This window comes from Lytechinus pictus, chromosome 2 (assembly GCF_037042905.1).
Source record: "Lytechinus pictus isolate F3 Inbred chromosome 2, Lp3.0, whole genome shotgun sequence".
In the NCBI taxonomy this organism is placed as follows: domain Eukaryota; kingdom Metazoa; phylum Echinodermata; class Echinoidea; order Temnopleuroida; family Toxopneustidae; genus Lytechinus; species Lytechinus pictus.
The window spans coordinates 67,267,924-67,290,255 of NC_087246.1; the positions used below are offsets into that span (position 1 = coordinate 67,267,924).

The 22,332-nt window shown below is 36.7% G+C and overlaps 1 protein-coding gene across 1 annotated transcript; it reads left to right on the forward strand.

Moving 5' to 3' along the window:
- The first annotated feature begins 1,313 nt into the window (after positions 1–1,313).
- Positions 1,314–19,852, forward strand: LOC129255135 (cystine/glutamate transporter-like). The gene is made up of 11 exons (XM_064095880.1): positions 1,314–1,446; positions 2,985–3,473; positions 3,706–3,831; positions 10,690–10,792; positions 12,798–12,842; positions 13,438–13,561; positions 14,968–15,071; positions 16,287–16,383; positions 16,766–16,915; positions 18,202–18,379; positions 18,830–19,852. The coding sequence occupies exons 2-11, from the start codon at positions 2,993–2,995 to the stop codon at positions 18,892–18,894; spliced, it is 1,473 nt and encodes a 490-aa protein (XP_063951950.1). The 5' UTR covers positions 1,314–1,446; positions 2,985–2,992; the 3' UTR covers positions 18,895–19,852.
- The last annotated feature ends 2,480 nt before the right edge of the window (positions 19,853–22,332 follow it).

A 22,332-nucleotide genomic window follows, 5' to 3' on the forward strand; every position in this document is an offset into this window, starting at 1 on the left:
ACATAAGTTTGTCGCATTGCCAATGGGAGGATCTACATTACAATAATGATCTAAAATTCAAATGCTCATATATAACTTTATTATTTATTTATTTTTTCTCAAACTTTCATTGATATGTTTCTTTGGTTTTTCTGCTTTCGCACAAGCATATATCTTGTTCCAAACGTTTCATTTTCCTTTAATTGCCACCAATAATCGTTAGATGCAGTATCGATACGATACTGATATACCCAAACCTTAATTCAGTAATTTTTTCTCACTTAATAATTATTATAATGTACTCGTATTGTTTAGAAAACCACTTTCTTATCCATGTCATAGTAGGCCTAGCGTTTCTCATGATATCTCCAGCCCAGCAATGCTTTGATGAGCAGTCGTACATACGTGAAAGCACGGGATTTTCTCATCTCACAACTTGCGAATGGCATGCATGGTGTCGCATATTGATCTCGACATGTCGCTGAAAATCACACATGTAGTCTTAACAAGAACTTTGCACACGAATCGCAGATCTAATGTTGCCGTATACTCTAGGTTGCGGAAGGTGTGTATTTAGATATTTCCTAATCTTCGGTAAACAATTAGCATGTTCAACGACAATTCAATACTTTAAATCTGTCGTTTGCTGATATTTTGATATATGATTACATAACTTACTTTATAGATATCAAATTGATGCTCTAGAGTTGATGCTCTGGAGTAGATATTGAATTCGGGACAGACCCGACATAGCAACCAAAGATAATTGAAAATGTACATTTATTCCTCGTTCGCTGCGCTCGTATGTATTCCATAATTATGTGCTATTTGAAGGTTTAAAGGGTAAATGAAAGCGAATAATGATATCGTTTTGATTAGGCCTATACATGCTTTTAGCGATCACATAAGTCTTGTATACCTGTACACTTTTAAAATAGTTGGGCAAAAAACGCCCAACTTTTAACCAACCTGTCCAAATAAGGTAATAAAAACTAATAATTGGGTAATAAATTTGCTCAATCGGATAATAATTGCCCAGAATAGTATACATCCTCTGTGGAAAATACTTCTCTTATAGGCCGGGTATCTGTATTTAGAGGTTACCCGAGTGCAAGGGGCGTTGATGTCAATCTGGCAAGTATACCTGGGATGCCATCGAGGATATATAGAATATCAAAGTGATATCTAAACTAGATAACTGCCATGCTCATGATGCTTGCAGTACATTTCCCTCGACATGAGTAGAATGTTTTGGGAATGTTTGACCCCTCGGTCAATCGCACACCCTACTCTCATGAATTCACAAGTTGTTATCTCCTAAACTGTATGCTTAAGTTACAAGTAGGACAATTGCCGTTGACGCTACTCCTGTTTTACTCAATCGTTTGCCCGGAATAGGAACATCATCGAATTGACAGTGGTTTGATATATCAAGCTGATGCCGATGCAATCATTATTAGAATTTAGGTAAGCAGAAATATCCATCATCAATATTATAAGACTATATCCATGTCTCCTGCAATTGATTTACATATTTACTATCGTGCAATGAATAATATAAAGGGGTACTCCAGACTGAAAATGATACGAGTTTAAAAGATAAGTAAAACCAGAGAAGTAAAACGCTGAAAATTTGATCAAGCAGGGAATAACAAAGTTATGACATTTTAAACATTTGCATTATTTCAGTGAAACAGTAAGTTCAATGCATGTCTTCATGAATATTCAAGGAGTAAATGATGATGTCATTTTCCCCTACTTGTTCTTTTGTATTCTCTTAATATATGAAATTATGTTTATTCATATTTTGTCCTCCAAGAATTAAAAATATTGGATGAATAATATGTATAAATTAGATATCCACCGCTGCAAATTATATCAATGTTGATGAGACATCATCATACACGTATGAAATATGAAATAAATATGATTTCGTGTAATAACATAATAAAAAAGAAAGCGGGGGAAATTAAATCATCATCAGCCTTCCTGATGAATATTCATGATGACGTGCAAAAACTCTTTTCACAAACTACTTTAAAGTTCAACAACATCGTTATTTATAATCAAATTTTGATGAAATTTTCAGCATTTTCAAGATGCTCAGTGAATTTTATTCTATTTATCATTGTTTATTTAGATAGGTTCAGCCCGGAGTACTTTTTAAAATCCGATTTCGTTAACTCATAATTTTTCGTCCGCACCAGCCCGCGCTAAAATAGTCCGCACCACAAGCGTTCAGGCCCTATCTCACCTGTCTCTGCGACGTCTCCAATATAGAAGTGCTTCCTGTCTAAGCGAGGAGACGTTTCTGCTACATCTCATAGACGTCTCAAGACAAAAAGACAAGCACTTTGCCAGACATGCAGTCGTTTGCTGCAAAGTCTCGGGAATTTTTTCGAGACGTCGTAGCCCTACTTGGAAACTTTGCAGCCTCTTCGCCGCAACTGTGGGTAAAGTGCTTTTCACCATGTCTGGATACGTCACAGAGACGTCTTTGAAATATAACAGAGAGGAAAGCTTGGTTTGACCGAATAAACTGTTTGAAACGCCTCCGCAACTGTAGTCTGAGGCGTCCGATCCGTCTCTCTTATTCAAACATGTCTTTAAAGTAGGTCTCGTCGATCCTTCTTGGCTCCTACACATTTCCGCGACGTCTATTACTTCGCAGTGGAGACGTTTCAGTTTCAGAGTCGGGGATGCCATAAGGCAACTGATTGAGATGTATTGGAGACGTCGTAGAGATACTGCGAAGACTGGAAAGGGTCTCCAAAAGTCTTTTAAACACGAGCCCGTTAGATTTTCTTGCTACTCCTTGGAGATTCCATATAATTTTAAGGAAAGGTCTCTAAGACGTCGTGGAGACGTCTCTGCAATAGCCAAATCTGGAGTCGCAAACTAGTCGCGAACGAGTTTCAAGCCCAGTGAGGTCCCCCTTTAAAGACAGTGATGAAAAAAGGAAATTTGCTAATCATATTCCATTTTTTCCCATTTTGCGTTTAAAGATGTTAAAATGGCAAGAAACGATCAAAATACGGAAAAGGAGCGAGGCCAAACTAATGGCTTTCCTGAAGAAAAGGTGGTCCTTCGGAAGGAGGTGTCCCTGATCGACTGCGTTGCCTTAACGGCTGGGACCATCGTAGGGTCTGGAATCTTCATCTCCCCGAAAGGTGTTTTGCAGAACTCTGGTCAGAGCGTTGGCATTTCCTTGTTAATCTGGGTGATCTGTGGCGTTCTCTCTGTCATGGGGGCACTCAGCTACGCGGAGCTTGGAACCACTTTCATCAAGTCTGGCGGTGACTTTACTTTCCTCAACGAGGGATTCACGCCTTTACTCGGGTTCCTTCGGCTCTGGACATCGATGCTTGCCGTCAGGACCGGAGCTTGGACTGTGCTCTCAATCACGTCCGCTAAGTACATGCTGGCGCCATTCTTTTACGGATGCATGGATCATCCCATCATCGTCGAGAGGCTCCTTGCAGCATGTGTGTTGAGTAAGTAAGTCTTTATTGTTTTAGAAGCCATTGCTACGAGCGGCTTGCATCCCGAAATTTTACAAGCGCTGGACTTTGATTGTGTACTTGAATTTGTATTTTCTGTATAAGATTACTCCACCACCTCTCCGCTCCCTGATAAGTTACAGATTTTCAATAATGTATTCAATAAACACCTCGATCCCACCCTTGTTTCCTGATGCATTCATTTGTTTTGGGTTTATCTTGACAGGTGTTGTCTTCTACGTGAATTGTGCTAGTGTTACATGGAGTAGACGTGTTCAGGTTGTCTTCAGTGTGGCCAAGTATATAGCCATATTCATCATCATCATCTCTGGCCTCGTGGTTATTTTCCAAGGTGCGTTTATTAAAATCACTGCATGGCATACATACTTTCAGACTCAGTAATTGAGGATCCGTCCTTACTGGATCTTCAAAGATGGATTCTCAAGGCTTTGTTCAAAAGGCTATAGCAGTATGCCAATGCTTGCCAAACGTTAGAAATTAGTTTTATTTTTAAGGGGAAACTTTTCCTAGGGCTTTCTTCATATTTTAATAGGCACCTAACAATCCGTACCTAATTGCGCCGTCCCCGGAAACATATTTGCATCTCTACAATATAGGCCTGCATTGATACTTCCACTATAACATTACAAACCTGTCGCTGGTACAGGCACAATGAAAATGGTGAAAAGAGGGGGGGAGGGGGTAAATATGGTCATGTAAAAGGCTGAGAATTGGCAGCGCAAGGGTGGAAAATGCTCCCACTCCTTTGCACTTTTCTACCCTTTTCGCCTTTTGTGATTTAGAGTGTAATAGCCCGGTACGTACCTTGCCAACACAGAAAGTCCAACAGGCATGACAGGTCAGAAGCTTGACTTGCTTTTATTTTATCTTGGCGAAATATTTTCAAATTTTTAGCTCTTGGAATATAAGTTGACTTAATGGCGCGATGAAGAAAGCGTCTTTGGATGAAGTGAATCGGAAGTAAGTAATTGAGATGTGACATCCTGGCTTTATCATCATTGCAACTTTACCGAAGCAAACACCTTTAAAATATATATTTATGGCTCTTTTCTTTAAAGCTCAACTCCAGACTTGAATTTCTTGCTTTTAAATAGTCTCTTGTATAGTTTCAAACATGACCGTACGCAGCGGGGGGGGGGGATTTTAAAACTTACATTTTTTACTGAAAATTTCCACAAATTTCACCAAAGAATCCACGAAGTGGCACACGCGACCGTTGATGCGCGAAAATCACTTTTCGAGATAAACGCGAATAAAGATTTGTACATTTTTAACTGCCCGTTTCTGCATGATTGTGAAGTTTAACGGAATGAAGAATGCGCATACCAAGAGCCAGGTTTCTACTCCTGCCTTCCATGTTAAAAAATGTATCGAATGAATATCAAATCTTGACATAGCAGTGATTCAAACACGTTTTGTGGAAAAGATTACTCCAGCGTGCCATTTCGTGGATTATTTTACAACAGGCTAGTTTCGTTTTAATTATCTCATTAATTACAGAGAATTGGGTGTTAAATTGCGATAAAATGATAGACCATAGGCAGAGAATACTAAGACTGAAAGATGCTTAAAATTGAATATTGAAACTAAAAGGTACTTAAAATTGACTTTTCACGTAATTTTGGGACGCTGTTCCACTTCGTGGATTCAGCGACGAATTTGTACAAAATTTTGCAATTTCACTCTACAAAATGCAAACTAAGCGCCCTAATGACAAGATCGGTTACTTCGCTCCCTCGCTTTTGAGTTTTTTTTTTCGAAAAAAGTTAACGCATCCTGCCAGCAGAAAATTTATGCGTACGGCAATGGTTTCAAATCATGTTTCAAAGACAAGAGCGGAAACTAAGATCAGGGAGTTTGGGAGGTAGACTCCCTGCTAAGATGTTGTAAAGTACGGTTTGCTCATTAGAAGACTGAATGATATTAAATTAAATTCCCGTGTGGTAAACTGGATATGCTTACCTTTTGTTATGCCTCCTTACATTAAAACTCAATTCCAGATTTGACCTTTTTCTTCTTTAAGAAAATAAAAAGAAAACAATGCACTTGTTTTTACATTGCCAGTATAAAGACAAGAGAAAAAAACAAACAAACTAAGATGTCGTGAAATTTGTTTACTCATCAGGAGAGTGCATAGTAAATACTCTACCTTGACCATTAAAGGTCAAGTCCACCCCAGTAAAATGTTTGTTTGAAAAAGTAAAGAGAAATCCAAGTTGCATAATGTTGAAAATTTCATCAAAATCAAAGTTATGACAATTCAAAGTGCAAAATGAGACAGTCGATGATGTCCCTAGCTAATTCATTTGTTTTTTTATTGTTTGAATTATGCAATATATCATTTTTACAGATTTGACAATACGGACCGACTTGGTTGAACCATACAGTATTTAACAATGCCTAATTCCACATGATCAGGGACACTGGCGGATCTAGGGGGGGGGGAAGGCAAAGCCGGACTGTGCCCCCCTTGAGAAGCAAAATTAAAATGTAATGTAAAAAATGCCGTTAAATCAGAAGTGTGCCCCCTCCTTTTGAAAGTGAAGACCTTTTTTCTTTTTCTTTTTTTTTTGCTGTCAAACTTTTCCGTGTAAGAAATGTCCTTATATTTTGGTCAAAAACCTTTTTTTTTTTTTGGGGGGGGGGGCTTGTCAATTTTTTTCTCGGGAAAATGTGCCCCCCCCCCTTTGGAAAATCCTGGATCCGCCCCTGTTCAGGAAAGAATTGATCTTTGTTTCACTTGACAATGAGGAGAAACTAGAATATTTGATCTTTAAAAAAAAAAAAATAGTGAGTGGATGACGTCATCAGTCTTCTCATTTGCATACCGACCAGGATGTGTATATAACTGTTTTTGTGAAATTTAACATTAACAAGTCTTAACTTTCTTATTTTACATCCGATTTTGATGACATTTTCATTGTTATGCTTGTTGTATTTTTCACATTTTATTCAAATCAAATTCTTGTTAGGGTGGACTTGTCCTTTACTAAGACTTGTTCTTGCGTTTTAACACCGGCTATAGTCGCGAAGACATTTTTTATGTAAGAGGCGCAAGACTCTTTGCCTGTACAACCTTTTCTTCTTTCACTCACTCACTTGTCCTTCTAGTTCGTCATTCAGTGCGAATTTCAGTAGTTTATCGTGTTCAGGTGGTGAATGCTATTTCTTGAAACTGCCCTCGAAATATTATGCAGCAAAGAAAATTACCAAAATGACTGTTAGTTGGCCTTTTCAAATAAAACCAAATACCTTCTAAAAATTTAAATTTAGGACCTTCCGGTGAATGCTGCAGCTAGCTTCTAAACCATATGTATAAACTGGGCAAGGGTAGGTTCTATACCCAATATATAAAGTAGGGATGCTCGACATCTTCTCTTCTAATATGTTAATGAGCCAAATATATGAGGTACATGCTTTCGGGGCATTTAATGCACTTACATGACTTATGGCCTTTGCTTCAGCTAAGGCGTATCGCCATCATAAGTGAGTGAATGTTTTCTTTATTATGTTTTTGTCAAAATTTTCATGAAAAAACACACGTTAATTAGAAAGTGAAGATCTCTTTTTGTGCTTATCAAATAATTCTTAACAAATCAGCAACTCCTCTTAGAAAATCGTTCACAGACCCTTGTTTATGACTTCATTATACAAAAAACACGTTTGTCATACCGAAGACGTAGCAACTATCCCGGGCAACTATCTCACAAATCTGTCATATTCTAGATTCTAACATAAAGTTAAGATTTGTGTGTAGCTGATTTTTTATCATGTCTTTACTCTTTTCTTCAACTGTTCCTAATGCGTGAAAATTTGATAAGAAACATGGAGAACAACTTGGTTTAATTGGGGAAAATACCATTTGAAAACATCTTAATTTAATCAGTCGATGAACATGCAAGCTGCGCCCAAATGCCAGAATGTAAAAAGTGTGGTATATCGAGGCCACACTCGAACATCTATTTTGAACGAATATAGGCGTTTTAACTCAAAGCATTTTTCCCCTGATTTTCATAAAATTCAGTTCTTTTAACATAGTATGAATATCGTCTTCATGATTTTGATATTTTCTTATTGTGTTAAAGTCTATTTACCCATGGTATCACAATTTTACCAATTTGTTTTCTTGTTTCTCAGAAAAATCCAAATGAATTTTTCAGGAATTTCCGTTTTTCTGACTCCAAATCCATTTTGATCAAGTTCTTTGTATCGTGTTTATGCCTGATGCTAATGTATCGAACAAGAGCCGGGGCGGAGAATGGATATCGTTTATGGGGCGGACATATAGGCGACTTTAATGTTGAAAGTCATGGGTTGCACAGCAGAATCCACAAATGATACGTATATATACCTTCGTTTTCTTCCTGAGTGTTTTTCCCTTATCTCTTCTTTTCACCACTTCCTACTCCCTTAACCCTAAAAGAGCCGGGTTATTTGGACCTATGCATCTCACAGCCGCCCCCCTGAGATCTCGGCCGTCGATCGCACGAGCGCCGCGAAAGTTTGCACAGTCGTAGTGTGCGATAAAATCTACAAGGCTGTATGATTATTTTTTCTGAAAAAATATTTTTTTTTCAATTAATTAATTATGCTAATTTATGCATGAAATAAAAATTTGCTCTAATTAACTTATTATGGCCCCAAAATTGCTAATTTTTTTTATTCTCAGACTCTTTGTAGGATTCTGATCAAATGTACATAAAAAAAAATTGGTATCGCAAATGTTTTCTTATGTATTTTAATGTTTTTTAAATTTATTATGCATTTCTTTATTTTTTTACTTATGTTTTTTTTAATGGAAATTGTTGCAGACTTAATTCTGATTATAAACAAGACAAATTTATTTTAATCAGTAAAAGTAGAAATAGTGATACATTTATGAATTTGGGCTAAATACACAATTTGCATTGAATTTGTACATGAATTCACGTTTTTGAGCAATTTTGGGTCTGACATGCACTTACATAATATTGCGTAATTTCGTAACCGCGTACCCGGGCATCACAAATTTGGTCTCAAAAGTTGCGCGAGACTTAAAAGTAAAAAATTCAACTAGCGGCGTGGTAAAAAAAATTTCGCGCGGCGAAATAATCGCGAAAAATGTCGAGGGGGCGGATTCCGCCCCCGGGCCTTTTAGGGTTAAACACCATGATCACGCGAGCTCTCACTTTCATAACGCTCAATCATAGTATCTCGTTTGAAATATGATTGAAATGAATATCGAAACGGTGAGTTCATCCATTTGTGACTCACATAATTCTTTGTTTTGAATAAATTCTTATGGAATTTCAAAGGCACATTTAGTCCTCATTTGTGTGTTCTTTGAGTAACAAAAATGACAATGTATTTTCATCTGTGGGTAAATTGTGTAATAAATATTTACTTCATTTTCTATGAAGTCTTTTGTAACAATCACGTTTTTACGCATTAACACGAGGTGATTCTGACTGTTTGCAAGTGGATCTTGTTTATTTCCATATCTGATGCGACCATGCAGTTGTGCGATTCGCTCACATTAGGTATATACGACCAGACCAATCGTGTGATCATTGTACGAGTGTTCCACAAGACGGCTATTTGTAATGCAGCTATACACGACTCGATACGAGTTCTTGATACTGAATAGTCGTATATTGGTAGACCAACAGTCACCAATCACGCTTGTTCTTGCGACCTTAAGAGATCATTACTGCGAATATGAGACCAATCATGACCATTATTTCAACGTTCTACGACCGTGTGTGACTATTTCTATCACGTCTGTATTAAATATTTATTCAACCACCAGTCAAATGTTGATAGGTTAATGACTCGCATTACAAGTAACACGAATCCAATCGGTGGCCGATCACATATAGCCTCTCGCGTCACCAGAGTTTGGGCTATGATTGGCGTCAAGCCACTCGCAATCACTGTTGCGACAGTCGCACGAGCATTATGCGAACATGGACTCATTCTTGATTAGTCGTTTCTAGTCGCCTAGATACAGTTGCTGTCATTTTGACCGTCATTCTGTGACCCAGTGACACCGGTTGCGATGTTAAGCTTTTCGCAAAAAAGGTCGCGAACGGTCCAGTGGCCATTACAGTGAACGGGTTTACCAAAGACTTGACCATTCAAGTATTTGCCTAATGTCAGTAAATTGTAAATGAGATCCTTGCATCCAATGGCGCTTTGATTTTGACTAATAATAGTCAGCTTTGAGAGAAAAAAAGAGAGTCTGTATGCCTCCCTTTGTACCCCAATTGTGTCAGAGTATTCGACATTACAATAATCAAACAATGATTAGGGCAACCAAATCTTATTCTTCTGATCAATGATATCAGTCTAATTCAAGGTTGAACAAAATTCAGACCCGATCCAGACATAACAAACACGAGGGGTAACCTGAAAGCGAACTGACATTACTATTAGTTCTATAGAAAGATAATCCTGTCCATTGTGCTATAAGTGCATCTTATCTTGACCATTAAAACATGTCACCTTGCTCCGTTTGGTAGCTCTTCTGCCCTACCATATGCATTTTTTTTTGGTATTATTAACTGCATTCATTCAATACAATAAGATGTGTTTACAATAATTTGTTTTCTTATTTTGATTTTGAATTAGTTAAGTGCCACCCGGATTTGTATCGAAAAATATTTTTTTCTTTCTAAAGTATCAGAAGTGTTCATTTATCCCTAATCATTCTAATTAAATCTGAGAATTAAGCCTATTATGGGGTTGATAGTAGTAGCAGCTCTTCTAAAGGCAGGGTAATTATGCTACATTAATATTGGAAAGCGCCTAAAAAATAGAGACTTCTGATAAAGAAGTATTAGGTGCTGTAATAATAATATTAATTGGAATTATATAACGCTTTTTCCAGAGGATACAAAGCGCTGTTGATGGCATAAGACAAATTAAGGTTTATGGTTATATTTTGAAGAGGTCAAGAGAAGAGAGGTTTCGGAGAGATGGAGGGAGTTTACAAGCACTCACAATTATTATTTTATTATCATTATTATTATTATTATTATTATTACTATTATTAGTAGTAGTATAATTATAAGCTTATTCAACGCCCGTGTTCGAATGAATTTGATACAAGCAGATAAATTTGAAACATTATAAGCAAATGATTTTAATTTTGAAAGATTCTTAATTTCATAGCAATTCTATACTGTGTTAATGATATCATGGGGCACAGGTCACACGGAAAACTTTTCGAACGCGTTTTCAAGTTCCGAAGATGCCGATTTTACCAAGCTACCTCTTGCCATCTATTCATCTCTCTTCGCATATGCTGGCTGGTAAGTGGATACAACAATCACTTGCGCCCATAAAGCCTCACACTATATGCGATCCGATACGACATTATTTTGTAATAAATCACATTTTGCATTAATATGAATGTTCCAAAAAAGAAAAATTACTTTATTTGAAGTTCGGCATAATGTTAGGAATAATTAAATCATAAGTTTGCTTTCCGGCAAGCCCTGTTGTCGGCTTCAAGTCGCAGCCGATGATGACGTCATTACGATTTGGAATTTAATTTGCTTTTATTCCAACATTGAGGCTCGAACATCATTGAATTTTGATTTCAGTAATCCTACAACTATTCTGACCTCGGATCGCTAAGATTTTATTGGTTGGAATGTTCATGTCAAATTTTATCATGATTTTTTCGAAAATCGGATCGCAACGAATCGCATCACATACTGTTCCTCGTCAGTCTAATCACCAAGATGCGCAAGCAACGATCTTCTTGATAGGCCATTTCATTTAGTGATTAATCGCTATAACCTTTAATTGTATTACTGGATTTTATAAATGAGGGGACTGGCAAATAAAAGCAAAATCGCTAAACGATTCTGAATGATTAACAAAAAACCAAATTACTTCAAAGAAGGGGATGCACAATGTAAAACATCGCTATCTGAAAATCGTGTGCTTCAAACATGACCTTTAATAAACGTTTTAGGTAAGATCTATATCGTCTATCGGTAAGTGTGTCGTACTGCCAGAGAATCGGAGTGCTTCTATTAAGATTGAATATTTCATTCATAATGGAAAATAAAGGAATGCAAAAGAATGCATTGATGAAGTTTGAAAAAAAAAACGCATTTTGAATAGGCGTGGATCCAGGAAGGGGGAGGGGGCAGCGGGCTTTGTATCCTATATAGCCCTCTTTCTCGTTGATTGCCGTTTCCTTGTGCGAAATGTTTTCAGTGAGTTGTGAGAACCTGTTCATTTGTCTTTTAAGGGTGTCTTCAGACAAATTTTGGATCAGACCCTAATCTTGAAACCCCTTTTTACTCTAGCCTACATGAGCTTTCTTCATCCGTACCTCAAGATCTATATACATGTATATACATAATGCTTTTAAACATGTTTTTAACAATCAATACCCATTCATACATCATAGATTGCTAACCATCCAACATACAGATGATCATGGGCAGGAGAATTCATCATGAGAATCTGGATTTATTTGTTCATCTAACCTTTATGCTAAACAGAAGCATAGGCTGTGCGAACGTTGAAATGCATTTCTAAGACTCTTCCCATCGAAGTATAGCAAGTTGTATATGCCCTATCTATGGGCGGAAATCCCAGGGACGTGTCCCCCCTACCTCCTACCATTTGAAAGGGGGGGAGGACACGATATCAAAATGTCCCCCTACTATTTGTAGTCTTTTATGATGGAAAAAATACATCATTCAAAATGGAAATGATAACCTTTTACTTTCTTTTGTTTTTGCTTGTCAAATTTATTTTGGACAAAATGACCTTACATTTTGGGTGATATTATTTGTTTTGCTTGTCAAATATATTTTGGACGAAGTGACGTTACATTTTGGGTGATACTCTTTTTTTTTGCTTGTCAAATATATTTTGGACGAAGTGACGTTACATTTTTATTTTTTTCTGCGTGTCATATTTTCCGTGATGGGATAATCCTGGATCCGCCCCTGGTCCCCCTTTCTTTGGGGAGAGATTTCCGCCCATGGCCCCATCTCTATCTAATTGCCAAAGCTATGAATTGCCTAAGAATATGTCACCAAGTATAGGCACAACATGGAAATTAAAAAAAGCAAGGAAAAATACAACTTTTTACGGATTGTTCTAGTTATGGTAGAGTGTGTGCTTATAATCTAAGTCACAATGTGAACCACCACAATAAGTTCTTGTCATTGTACTTGAACGGAAGTTTTATTAATCAGTTTTATGATTTCCATTTTTTTTTTCCTGAGGGGGGAGGGGGTTGTGGAAATGACAATATGATAAGATATGACTTATCTTTTTCCCACTTAGGCAATACCTCCCCCAGATTACAGAGGAAATAAAGAACCCTGCTCGGTAAGTTTTTCAGGATGATGAATAATCTTGCTTGATTGTAATGGCCCTTAATACATAATTGTCACTCAATCTCATAAAATGCAGATATACAAACGTTTTCCGATATGGACTTTTAGATTTACGACGTGAGCTAATATGATAGAAGGTTGAAGAACATTAAAATCGACCATACACCTCCAAGTAGAACCCATGTCCCCAGCACACACATGATAATAGGACACCTTTTCGATCTATTCGCCGGACCCTCCTCATATTTTTTCCGGATCATAACATGAAAATAATTCGGATGGAAAGAGTGTTATATTGGAATTGCATAACCTGAGATATTTTATGTCAAAAGAACATTAGATCTTGATGCAAATCATAAACTTTCTCAGCAAAAGCAAGACTGCGTAAAAGGTGAGAAAGATAAAGAGAAGGGGGATAGGGAAGAAGAAGAAAAGTATTACCGAGAATGAACGAGAGTGTTTTCAAACCAATAGCTATGAACTATAATGCGAATAATCAACTTTCCTTTGTACATTCGTGACAATAATGTTGTTTTTCGGAAAGTCTTTAATATTTTAAAACCGTTATTTTTTCTAATTCTTCGAAGGATTCTTCCTCTAGGGATGGTCATCTCTATGTCGATTGTATCAACGGTCTATATCCTTACCAATGTGGCTTACTTCGCTGTCCTCACACCTTCAGAGATTCTCTCATCAAATGCAGTCGCAGTGGTAAGAGCCGAGACGGGAATGGCAATTTCTACGATTTTCATTTTCATCCCTTTTCATTTCCGACCAAACGATAACCCATTTTGAAAACTATGGATCGGGCAACATTTCTTGGATTTGTACTTGCTCAAAGTCCCGCCTGAATTAAAATAAAACAACAACAAGAGAAAATTTGCAAATTTGATCGACCCGGCAACCCTGCCATTGTGGGCGAAATGATTATCCCATCTTCCAATTGCACCACGCAGACGAGATACTAAGGTTGTATGGAATTCTGACGCTGGGAAGAAAACGCCCTTGGGAAAAAATAGGCAGCGGGACGTTTGTGGAATATTAGTGATATTGGTGGTTTTCAGTTTAAGCTGATTGTCACCGGTGTTGTACTATGTGGTTATGGTGATGATGGTGGTAGGAATGGTAGAAGTGGTTCTGTGGATGTTAGAAGTGGCTATTCTTTTGCTTCACATAGCATTTTCAATGTTGGGACCGTCGTAGTTTTGATTCTGTCGACACACGTCGCAGGTTCCGATAGTTCACGGTAATTACAACATATTCATATCTAAAGAAGATATAGATACGGCCCTAATTGCTGAAGATTAAAAATAAATCAAAATTGATGGTAGCTATTAGAAAACAGATATGGAAATACGGAGATGTGGAAATCATAGTTAATGCCTGTTAATATTAACTAAAAAATTGAATGGATAATTACATGTATAAAAATTATGGTTAAAAATGATTGATTTCTTAAAAGGATATGAGTTTGGTTGTCGTGGCTCTCTATTCATATGCAAATGAAAGGAAGGTAGAGCACGACAAAGTGCATTGACGAAAACCCCACTCTGAACTGATTATAGGCTCTCACAAACGACAAGTGCGTAGTAGTAGTAGTGAGAGTAGTATTACTATAATAGTGGAAGTAGTAGTAGTAGCAGTAGTAGTAGTAGTAGTAGTAGTAGAAGTAGAAGTAGCAGTAGTAGTAGTAGTAGTAGTAGAAGTAGCAGTAGTAGTAGTAGTAGTGGTAGTAGTATAGTAGAAGTAGTAGGATTAGTAGAAGTAGTATAGTAGTAGTAGTAGTAGCTGTAGTAGTAGTCGTCGTCGTAGTAGTAGTACTAGAAGTAGTAGTAGACATACTAGGAAAAGTAGGAGTATAATAGATGTTGTAGTAGAACTATAGTAGTAATAGTAGTATAGTAGTATAGTATTAGTAGTAGTAGTAGTAGTAGTAGTAGTAGTAGTAGTAGTAGTAGTAGTAGTAGTAGTAGTAGCGGAAGTAGTCGTCGTCGTCGTGGTAGTAGTAGTAGTAGAAGTAGAAATTTCACCCATCAACTTCTAGGAGCTTTAACTAAACCTAAGCTGTGAGCGTCGTAATTGTCTTTAGTCTGTGTGATTCTTTTTCATATTAATAGGACTTTGCTCAACGTGTCCTTGGTTCGTTCTGGTGGCTCATACCGATCGGGGTGTCCATCTCCTGTATCGGAGCGATCAATGGCGGGCTATTTTCTTCTTCCAGGTGGGTTGATCATGTTTCTTCAGAGGAGGAAGTACATCGTAGGGGGGGGGGGCTTCATATTTCTAACCCCTGACGAAGAATCTTGAATCGGCCTTACTGATTATGAGCGGCGATTTCAATTTATATATACATATATATATAAATTTTGTTTCGCATTTCTGATGTCTTATATATATATATATATGATGGGTGAAGGAATGGATGGGAGGGTGTCTTGAGATAAGGGGTCGAGTTGGATGTAGGGATGTCGAGATATCCTAGCCAAATAATTGGTGACACGACATTCGCTCCTGCTAAAATTGCTCCGAGATTAATTTCGTCTAAGATATAGGGTTAGGGTTGCAATGGGGTCTTATGTTGGGTCTAGGGCTAGGTTTAGAGATGGGCATAGTGTTAAACCAAGAGTTGAAGTTGATCATTAGATTACTGTATGGAATTTAGAGCGGAGCAATTGTCGCCGGAGCAAATATCATGGAATCAAATAATTAACCCGTCCACTGGGCATGCTGGGACGAAATAAGAGGTCTCTGCCAAAAGCTTTAAATTTGCGAATTCCCGAATTCAGTATTTTAACAGGTTGATTCACCCGCTTTAAATGAGGAGATCATGGGTTCGATTCTCGCCGCACCACTAAATATCCTTATGCAAGACGTTTCATCTAATGTTGCTCTTTTATCATAAATTCTAATCATGAAAGATATTGTGTATATGGCCGATGGGGGTTATGTGCGTGACAAACGGGATTAATAACCTTAAGCATGACAAAGAGACATTTTTTGTCGGATTATAATCATAAGGAAAATACAGAAAGTGTCGTCCAACAGATAAACGACGAAGAAAATGCAGGGGTAAATAAGCTACAAGAAATAAAGGTCCATTCCGGTGACCGTTACCTACTATGCTGATATATTTGATAAAAGGTAGATGGCGATATGATAGATGCTAATTCTTTATGGATATCTGGAACAGATAGAATAAAGTGATCCCTGCTAATTGACTGTTTCGTCGCCTGTTGAAGACAGAAGTTATATTGAAACGGAAATAAAAATGTAATAAAAAAAATAATTACCTCTGTTAGATGAATTGCTATTATGACGATAACAGGGGCTGCAGCCCACAGTCCCTCATGTTTTCAATAACCGTGACTTACAAGAACGTACGATATGATTACGTAATCACTGGATAATATTATAGGTCCTTTCTTACCCTTTGCAGAATGTTGTTCGTAGCATCTCGCGAGGGACATCTGCCTAAGATCGCGGCCATGATACACATCAAGCGTTACTCCCCGCTTCCGGCGGCTGCTGTCATGGTAACATGAATTACAATTAACATCATCACTTTTAACCGTCTCAATCCTTTCTTAAATAGAGTATAGACGAATGTATTACAAATTCGATATAAAGAACGAATAAACAATGACATAAATTGGATTTTGACAATTAATTCGATTTTTAGGTAGGCCTATCTTTCCCTTTTAACTAACCTTGTTTTCCCTGAAGAATTAAAAGGAAAAAACCAACAACCCAAAGCATTTAAATAAAATAGACATTGGACATAAAAAAACAAACGTTAAAAAAATCGTGCATGATTACGCGTCCTGTTGCTAGTTATTTATCACATTGATATTTGCACTAGACACGCCCGTTTCTTTTTACTAAATCAGTGACATTAATTGATTCAAATCAACACAGCTTCCAATATGTCTCCTGATGCTAACCAGTGACAACGTCTACGCCCTTCTCAACTTCTTGAGTTTCTCCCGATGGGCTTTCATTGCTCTATCAGTGGCCATTATACCGTATCACAGATGGAAGTACCCAGATCACCATAGATCCTTCACGGTACATTATCTTTATAGCCGATGTGGTGATGGTGGCGACGGGTGATGACGGTGGACGTGGTGGTGATGGTGGTGGTGGTGTTATTGAGGATGTGGTGATGATGTTGCTGTTGTTACCATTTCACCGGTGGTTGGTAAAGATTTTGATTAGGATTGATCACAAAAAACACAACATTTTGCTGATGGTGATGCTGGTGAAGATGATGGTGGTCAGGATGAATGATGATGAAGATGGTGATTACGTTGATGATGATGATGAAGATGTTGATGATGGTGATGATGATGATGATGGTGATGATGATGATGACACTGATGATGATTACGTTGGTGATGATGATGATGGTGATGCTGTTGATGATGATGTTGATGATGATGGTGATTACGTTGATGATGATGATGTTGATGATGGTGATGATGATTACGTTGATGATGATGATGATTACGTTGATGATGATGATGATGAGGGTGATGATGGTGATGATGATGCTGTTGATGTTGGTGATGTTGATGATGATAATGACTTTGGTGATGTTCAAGATTATGATTTAAAAAATGGCATTTATATAAAAGGACACTAAGAGGGCATAAATGGGAATAAAGATACCACCATTTGTGATATTCTCATCATGACCCGGGAGGTGGGGTCGCTGGTGGTGATAAAGCACCCCTGGACATTAGGTTGGAATGCTATCGTTATAGAGATTTTACCCAAATCAACCATTTTTTTTTAAGGAAAACCTCATTTTTTGCTTGTCATTTTCTTTTGTTGGAAATCACTTTCAGTTTTATTAATTTGCAAATGAAAACTCTTTTTTGCTTAATTGATTTTTTTTAATAACAAACCAACTACCCCTCTTTCAAACTCTATCCCAGGTCCATGAACGTCATAATCAAATATCATCAAAACAAACTTGATCTTGGGCGTTCTGGAAATGAAATGGAATGCATTAGTTTTTTTCCACTAAAGTCAAGACAAATTTGCAAGCGGAAAAAAAGATTAAGATATTTTATGTAAATGGCCATTGGAATTCGTAGATCTGGGAATATCAAAGTGCCTACCAAATATATTTATTTTAGGTTGTCACTTGTCACGCAAATTAGAGTTACGTCCTCAATTCCAATAACCACATATTCAAAATTACGTTTTGGTGTTTATGCTAATTCGTCTTCATCAACATGATCAATGAAATTACTCGTTATGCCTAAACACATGTGCTATCAATTGGAAGTATGTTCTCGTTGTGAAATCACCATTATTTGATTTTTGTTTTAACATTGAATTTCTAGATACCTGTCATCATACCGGTCCTCTTCTCGTTTTGCGCTCTCTTTGTGGTTATTATGTCCCTCTACTCTGCACCTTTTGATTGTGGTGTTGGCTTGGCCATTACCATTGCTGGTATTCCCATCTACCTGTTAGGGGTTCGTTGGCAGAACAAACCTGATTGGATGATTCACAGTTCAAGTAAGCTAACATGATTTAAAATGGATTTCCACTATTTTTATCATTACAATTAAAGCAAGCCCTGAAAGTCTAGTGTCCTCCCTTTCACAGTTACTAATTGGTTTTCCCTCCGCGATGTACGGAGGGTTCGCGAAGAGAGAATAATTGAATTTCCTTCATGACAATTAACATCCAAGATTTTTTTGTCGAAGATTGATGATGAATCAAAACAGCAATTTCATCCTTGACTCTGGACAAATTAATATTTGATTCACCAATTTTCGACGAAGACTTCTTTGTCATGACGGGCTTTAAAAAAACATTTTCTACGTTCCAGAAAGCGTCTACGTAGTGGTTGCGAAAACTCTCTATTTATCACAAAGCACTCAGCACCCGCTTGTAAAACAATGTATTTTCTTATCGCCGTACAGTGTTGTAACTTTCTCCCTCTCTATTAACGTTCATGTTCAGGAAAGTCAACCGTCTTTCTACAAAAGCTTCTCTTCGTCATCCCACAGGAAGAAAAAACATGCTGAAGATCTGGAAGGAACATTGTGATCTAGCTGTATGAGAGTTAGGCATGTTGTTTTATTGCAGAGGTTCTGTGGAATAAATGGGAAATAATATAATCGGATGGAATCATACTAGTATTCTAATTGAATTGAATCAAATCAGACAAATACAAGAATAAACAGTACAAACAAATGATTACGTAATGAATACCTGAAAATGACAGTTTTGGGGCCCCTAAAGAAACAAAGCTTGTAATCAGAGGCCCTTGTAAATGATATTATACTCAAACATGATACAACTAAGAGAAAAACTATTCTCAAGGTATTTGTATAAAGAGCATATTTAGCAGACAGTAGACAATTTGATAGTCAAATTCTGTTCTTATTGTTTGAAGATAAAATCAGGTGTACCGCATGGATCGATGTTAGGTCCGTTGATATTTTGCAGTTTTTAAATCTATGACATGTGTGATAAAAATTTGAATTTCAGTTGTAAAATTTCCCTTAACATGCTGATGATACATTATTGTGAAACAATCGGTGGGATCAGTATTGCGTTCTTGAGGGTATATAGAATACTATATAATATATTATTATCTAGTCTCCTCTAGCTTCAAAAGCAAGGACAGAATGTAAAAGAAATCTATTTACATATTTGTTGTATCCACATTGTTTAATGCACTTCCTCTATTCTCAGACTTGTTTAATTATGTTTACTTAGCAAGCAAAGTCAAATATCTTTATTCGATTGGACTAGTTTATTATCCATGACTTTCACATTTATATTTATATTTATCCACTCTCAATGTTTGTTGTTAATTGTAAATGTTGCCATATTGTTAACCATTTTGTTTTATATTTATTCAAATGGATATTTGTTAAGCTGCAGGGCGCCTTTGTAAAGCAGTATATAAAATTGAACAGACTAATTAACTCTGCAGCATAAAAGGAATATTGAAAATAAATGAATGCATGAACTGACAAGGCAAAATGTAGCATTCTTCCTTAATGAGAAACGAAAATTTGAAGGAAGAATTTTCAAATTATTGCAAATACAAAAGCACATCAGGGAAGAATCCCTGATTGACTCCCTTTATTTTTACAGTTGCCGCCATCCCCCCCCCCCCCCGGTTTCCTAAAAAAAGGTCGAGTCTCCCATTGCAAATATGTGATTATTTTAGTAGCTATAATGATCATGTGGAATTGATAGTAATGTCAAAATATGGGATTCAAACGCCCTTAATTTCCATCCACCTTCAGTCGGCAAACCCAGTATTTGCAATTAAAAGAAATGGCATATCATCTGTAGAATTGCATGCATAAATGACAGCTTTACGAATACGAAATGATGCACTCGGGGTTTAATGATTTTCCTCACCGGATAAACTTCATAAAGTAATCTCCTGAAAGCCTCATTCAGAAAGCCTCCATAAGATATTCATAATGATAATAATATCAAAGACTTAACAATCAGCTTTTGTAAAGCGCTTAATACTTTACAGATAATGTTATCCCCCCTCATCACTGCATCCTGATTTGCCCGCATCCACTCCTTAGGGGGCATTCCAACAAGAGCTTCCAAACCCAATTAGGCTTTCCTACCTACCGGGTACCCACCTGGGTGGGGAGGGGCAAAGTGTGTATTGACGCCTTGCCAAATGACGCTGCAGTTGGATAAAACGCAAAATAATGAAAGAGGAGCCTAGAGCCCATTGAAGGACATGACCGACAGGTTTTTCTTTCCTCAACTATTTTTGTCAAAATTCCAATGGCCGTGATGTAAGATTCATTTTCCTTTGTCATTACATTCATCATGAGTTTTGAGTTTCAATCTCGCTTTCATAGATTCAAATCCTTTTACTGCGCCTCTCACCAATATTGATGCCATTGCAATTTCAGACATCTATTTCTTTTATATAGATTTAAAGCCATCACCCCCCCCCCCGTTCAGTGACCAATGTAGTAACATGAGGTGTGTATATTAACCAACCCCACCCAAAAGGAGGGCGTATAATAATATGCTAGGTGTTCTAAAATGGACATGCTTTATAAAGCTGTTCATATGAAGTTGTTCTTGCCTTTTCAATGGAGTTTGTGATCGACTATATAAGAAGTTCAAAATGTAAGATCACGTTTACTACTTAACTTTGTTATAAGGGAAGTATTATTATCGTTTTTTAATTGTTGCGAGTATAGCATACTTCTCATTAAATAATAGCATGGATTCCAGTCAAAATGTGAAATCATGTTATATTTCTTTTAAACTCTATCTTGGAATGAAAAAGAAATGAAAACGAAATGCGCCTCGCATACCATATTATCACCATCATTACTATTATTATTAGTAGTCTAGGTTTTCCCGGTCGATTTCGACAAGACATCCTTCGATTAAATCATTAATTCAGATTCCACCAAATAATATGCCGTTTTCACCGCGTTTCAATTTAACTATAATGTTTTTTGGTTCGTTTCTTTTGTTATCATTGGAAAAGGCGAAATTATCATTCAAATTAGCTTTCTTTTGATTCGTTTTGGCAATATGACAACCGTCATTTAATTTCGCAGAGTATGGTTTGGAGAAGGAATTCTGTGTTAGATCTAGGTTTCATTTTCACCTATAAGCAATCAATTTTGCACTTATGCCGTTCAAATAAGACAACGCGTAAAATGATATAATTTTCCCTTCTATTTCTTTCATTTTTACAATGATATATTTTTATATTCAAAATATTTTTCTTTTCACTTTTGTTGTCATATTTTTTCATCTTCTTACTTAACATTTTTGTAGACTTTATTTTTTTGGAGGACGTGTGTTTCATTATTTTTTCATCTCTTTTTCATTTTGTTTAAACATTTTTTGTGTGTATGTTTTCTATATGATACTTGTCTCTCTTATGTTTCATCCTGTTTGATACCAGTGGCGTAACTACGAGGCTGGCTGGCCGATAAAAAAAAAAAACGAGGAAAAGAAGAAAAAGAGGGACAAAGAAAGAAAAACGTAGTGGGGGATGAAGAAATTATTGTATATTATATTATGTTATATTATACATTTCATTATATAATATTACATACTTTGCTTAGGGCCTATGTGTTCACCATTCCTGGTGCTCGCATCGTCTGTTTAATTCTATATTTTATATTATACTTAATTGATACTTTAATAATATGTTATTGTCCATTCTGCTCATAATATGATTATATGGTTAAAATATGTTTCGGTTTGTCATAATTTTCAAGCATTTTTTTGCTTACTATGGCAATCCATCTTCTGCTATTAATTTTATGCTAAATGATTTATACCTGATTTATTGTCAATGTATGTTTGTTACATTTATGTTATATTATATTGTTATGTAGAAGAAAAATAAATTCAAATCAAATTCAAATCAAATCAAATTCCTGTTGTACTAACACATCCCGTTTTTAAGTCAATATACACCAAATAGGCCTATAGTTCCAATT

What these genes read in the sequence shown, in the direction of transcription:
- LOC129255135 (XM_064095880.1), top strand. Translation starts at nt 2,993, where the DNA reads ATGGCAAGAAACGATCAAAATACGGAAAAGGAGCGAGGCCAAACTAAT. An exon ending in CCTTGCAGCATGTGTGTTGA is followed by an intron (nt 3,474 to 3,705) that starts GTAAGTAAGTCT and finishes TTATCTTGACAG; the next exon opens with GTGTTGTCTTCTACGTGAAT. An exon ending in ATCACCATAGATCCTTCACG is followed by an intron (nt 16,916 to 18,201) that starts GTACATTATCTT and finishes TTGAATTTCTAG; the next exon opens with ATACCTGTCATCATACCGGT.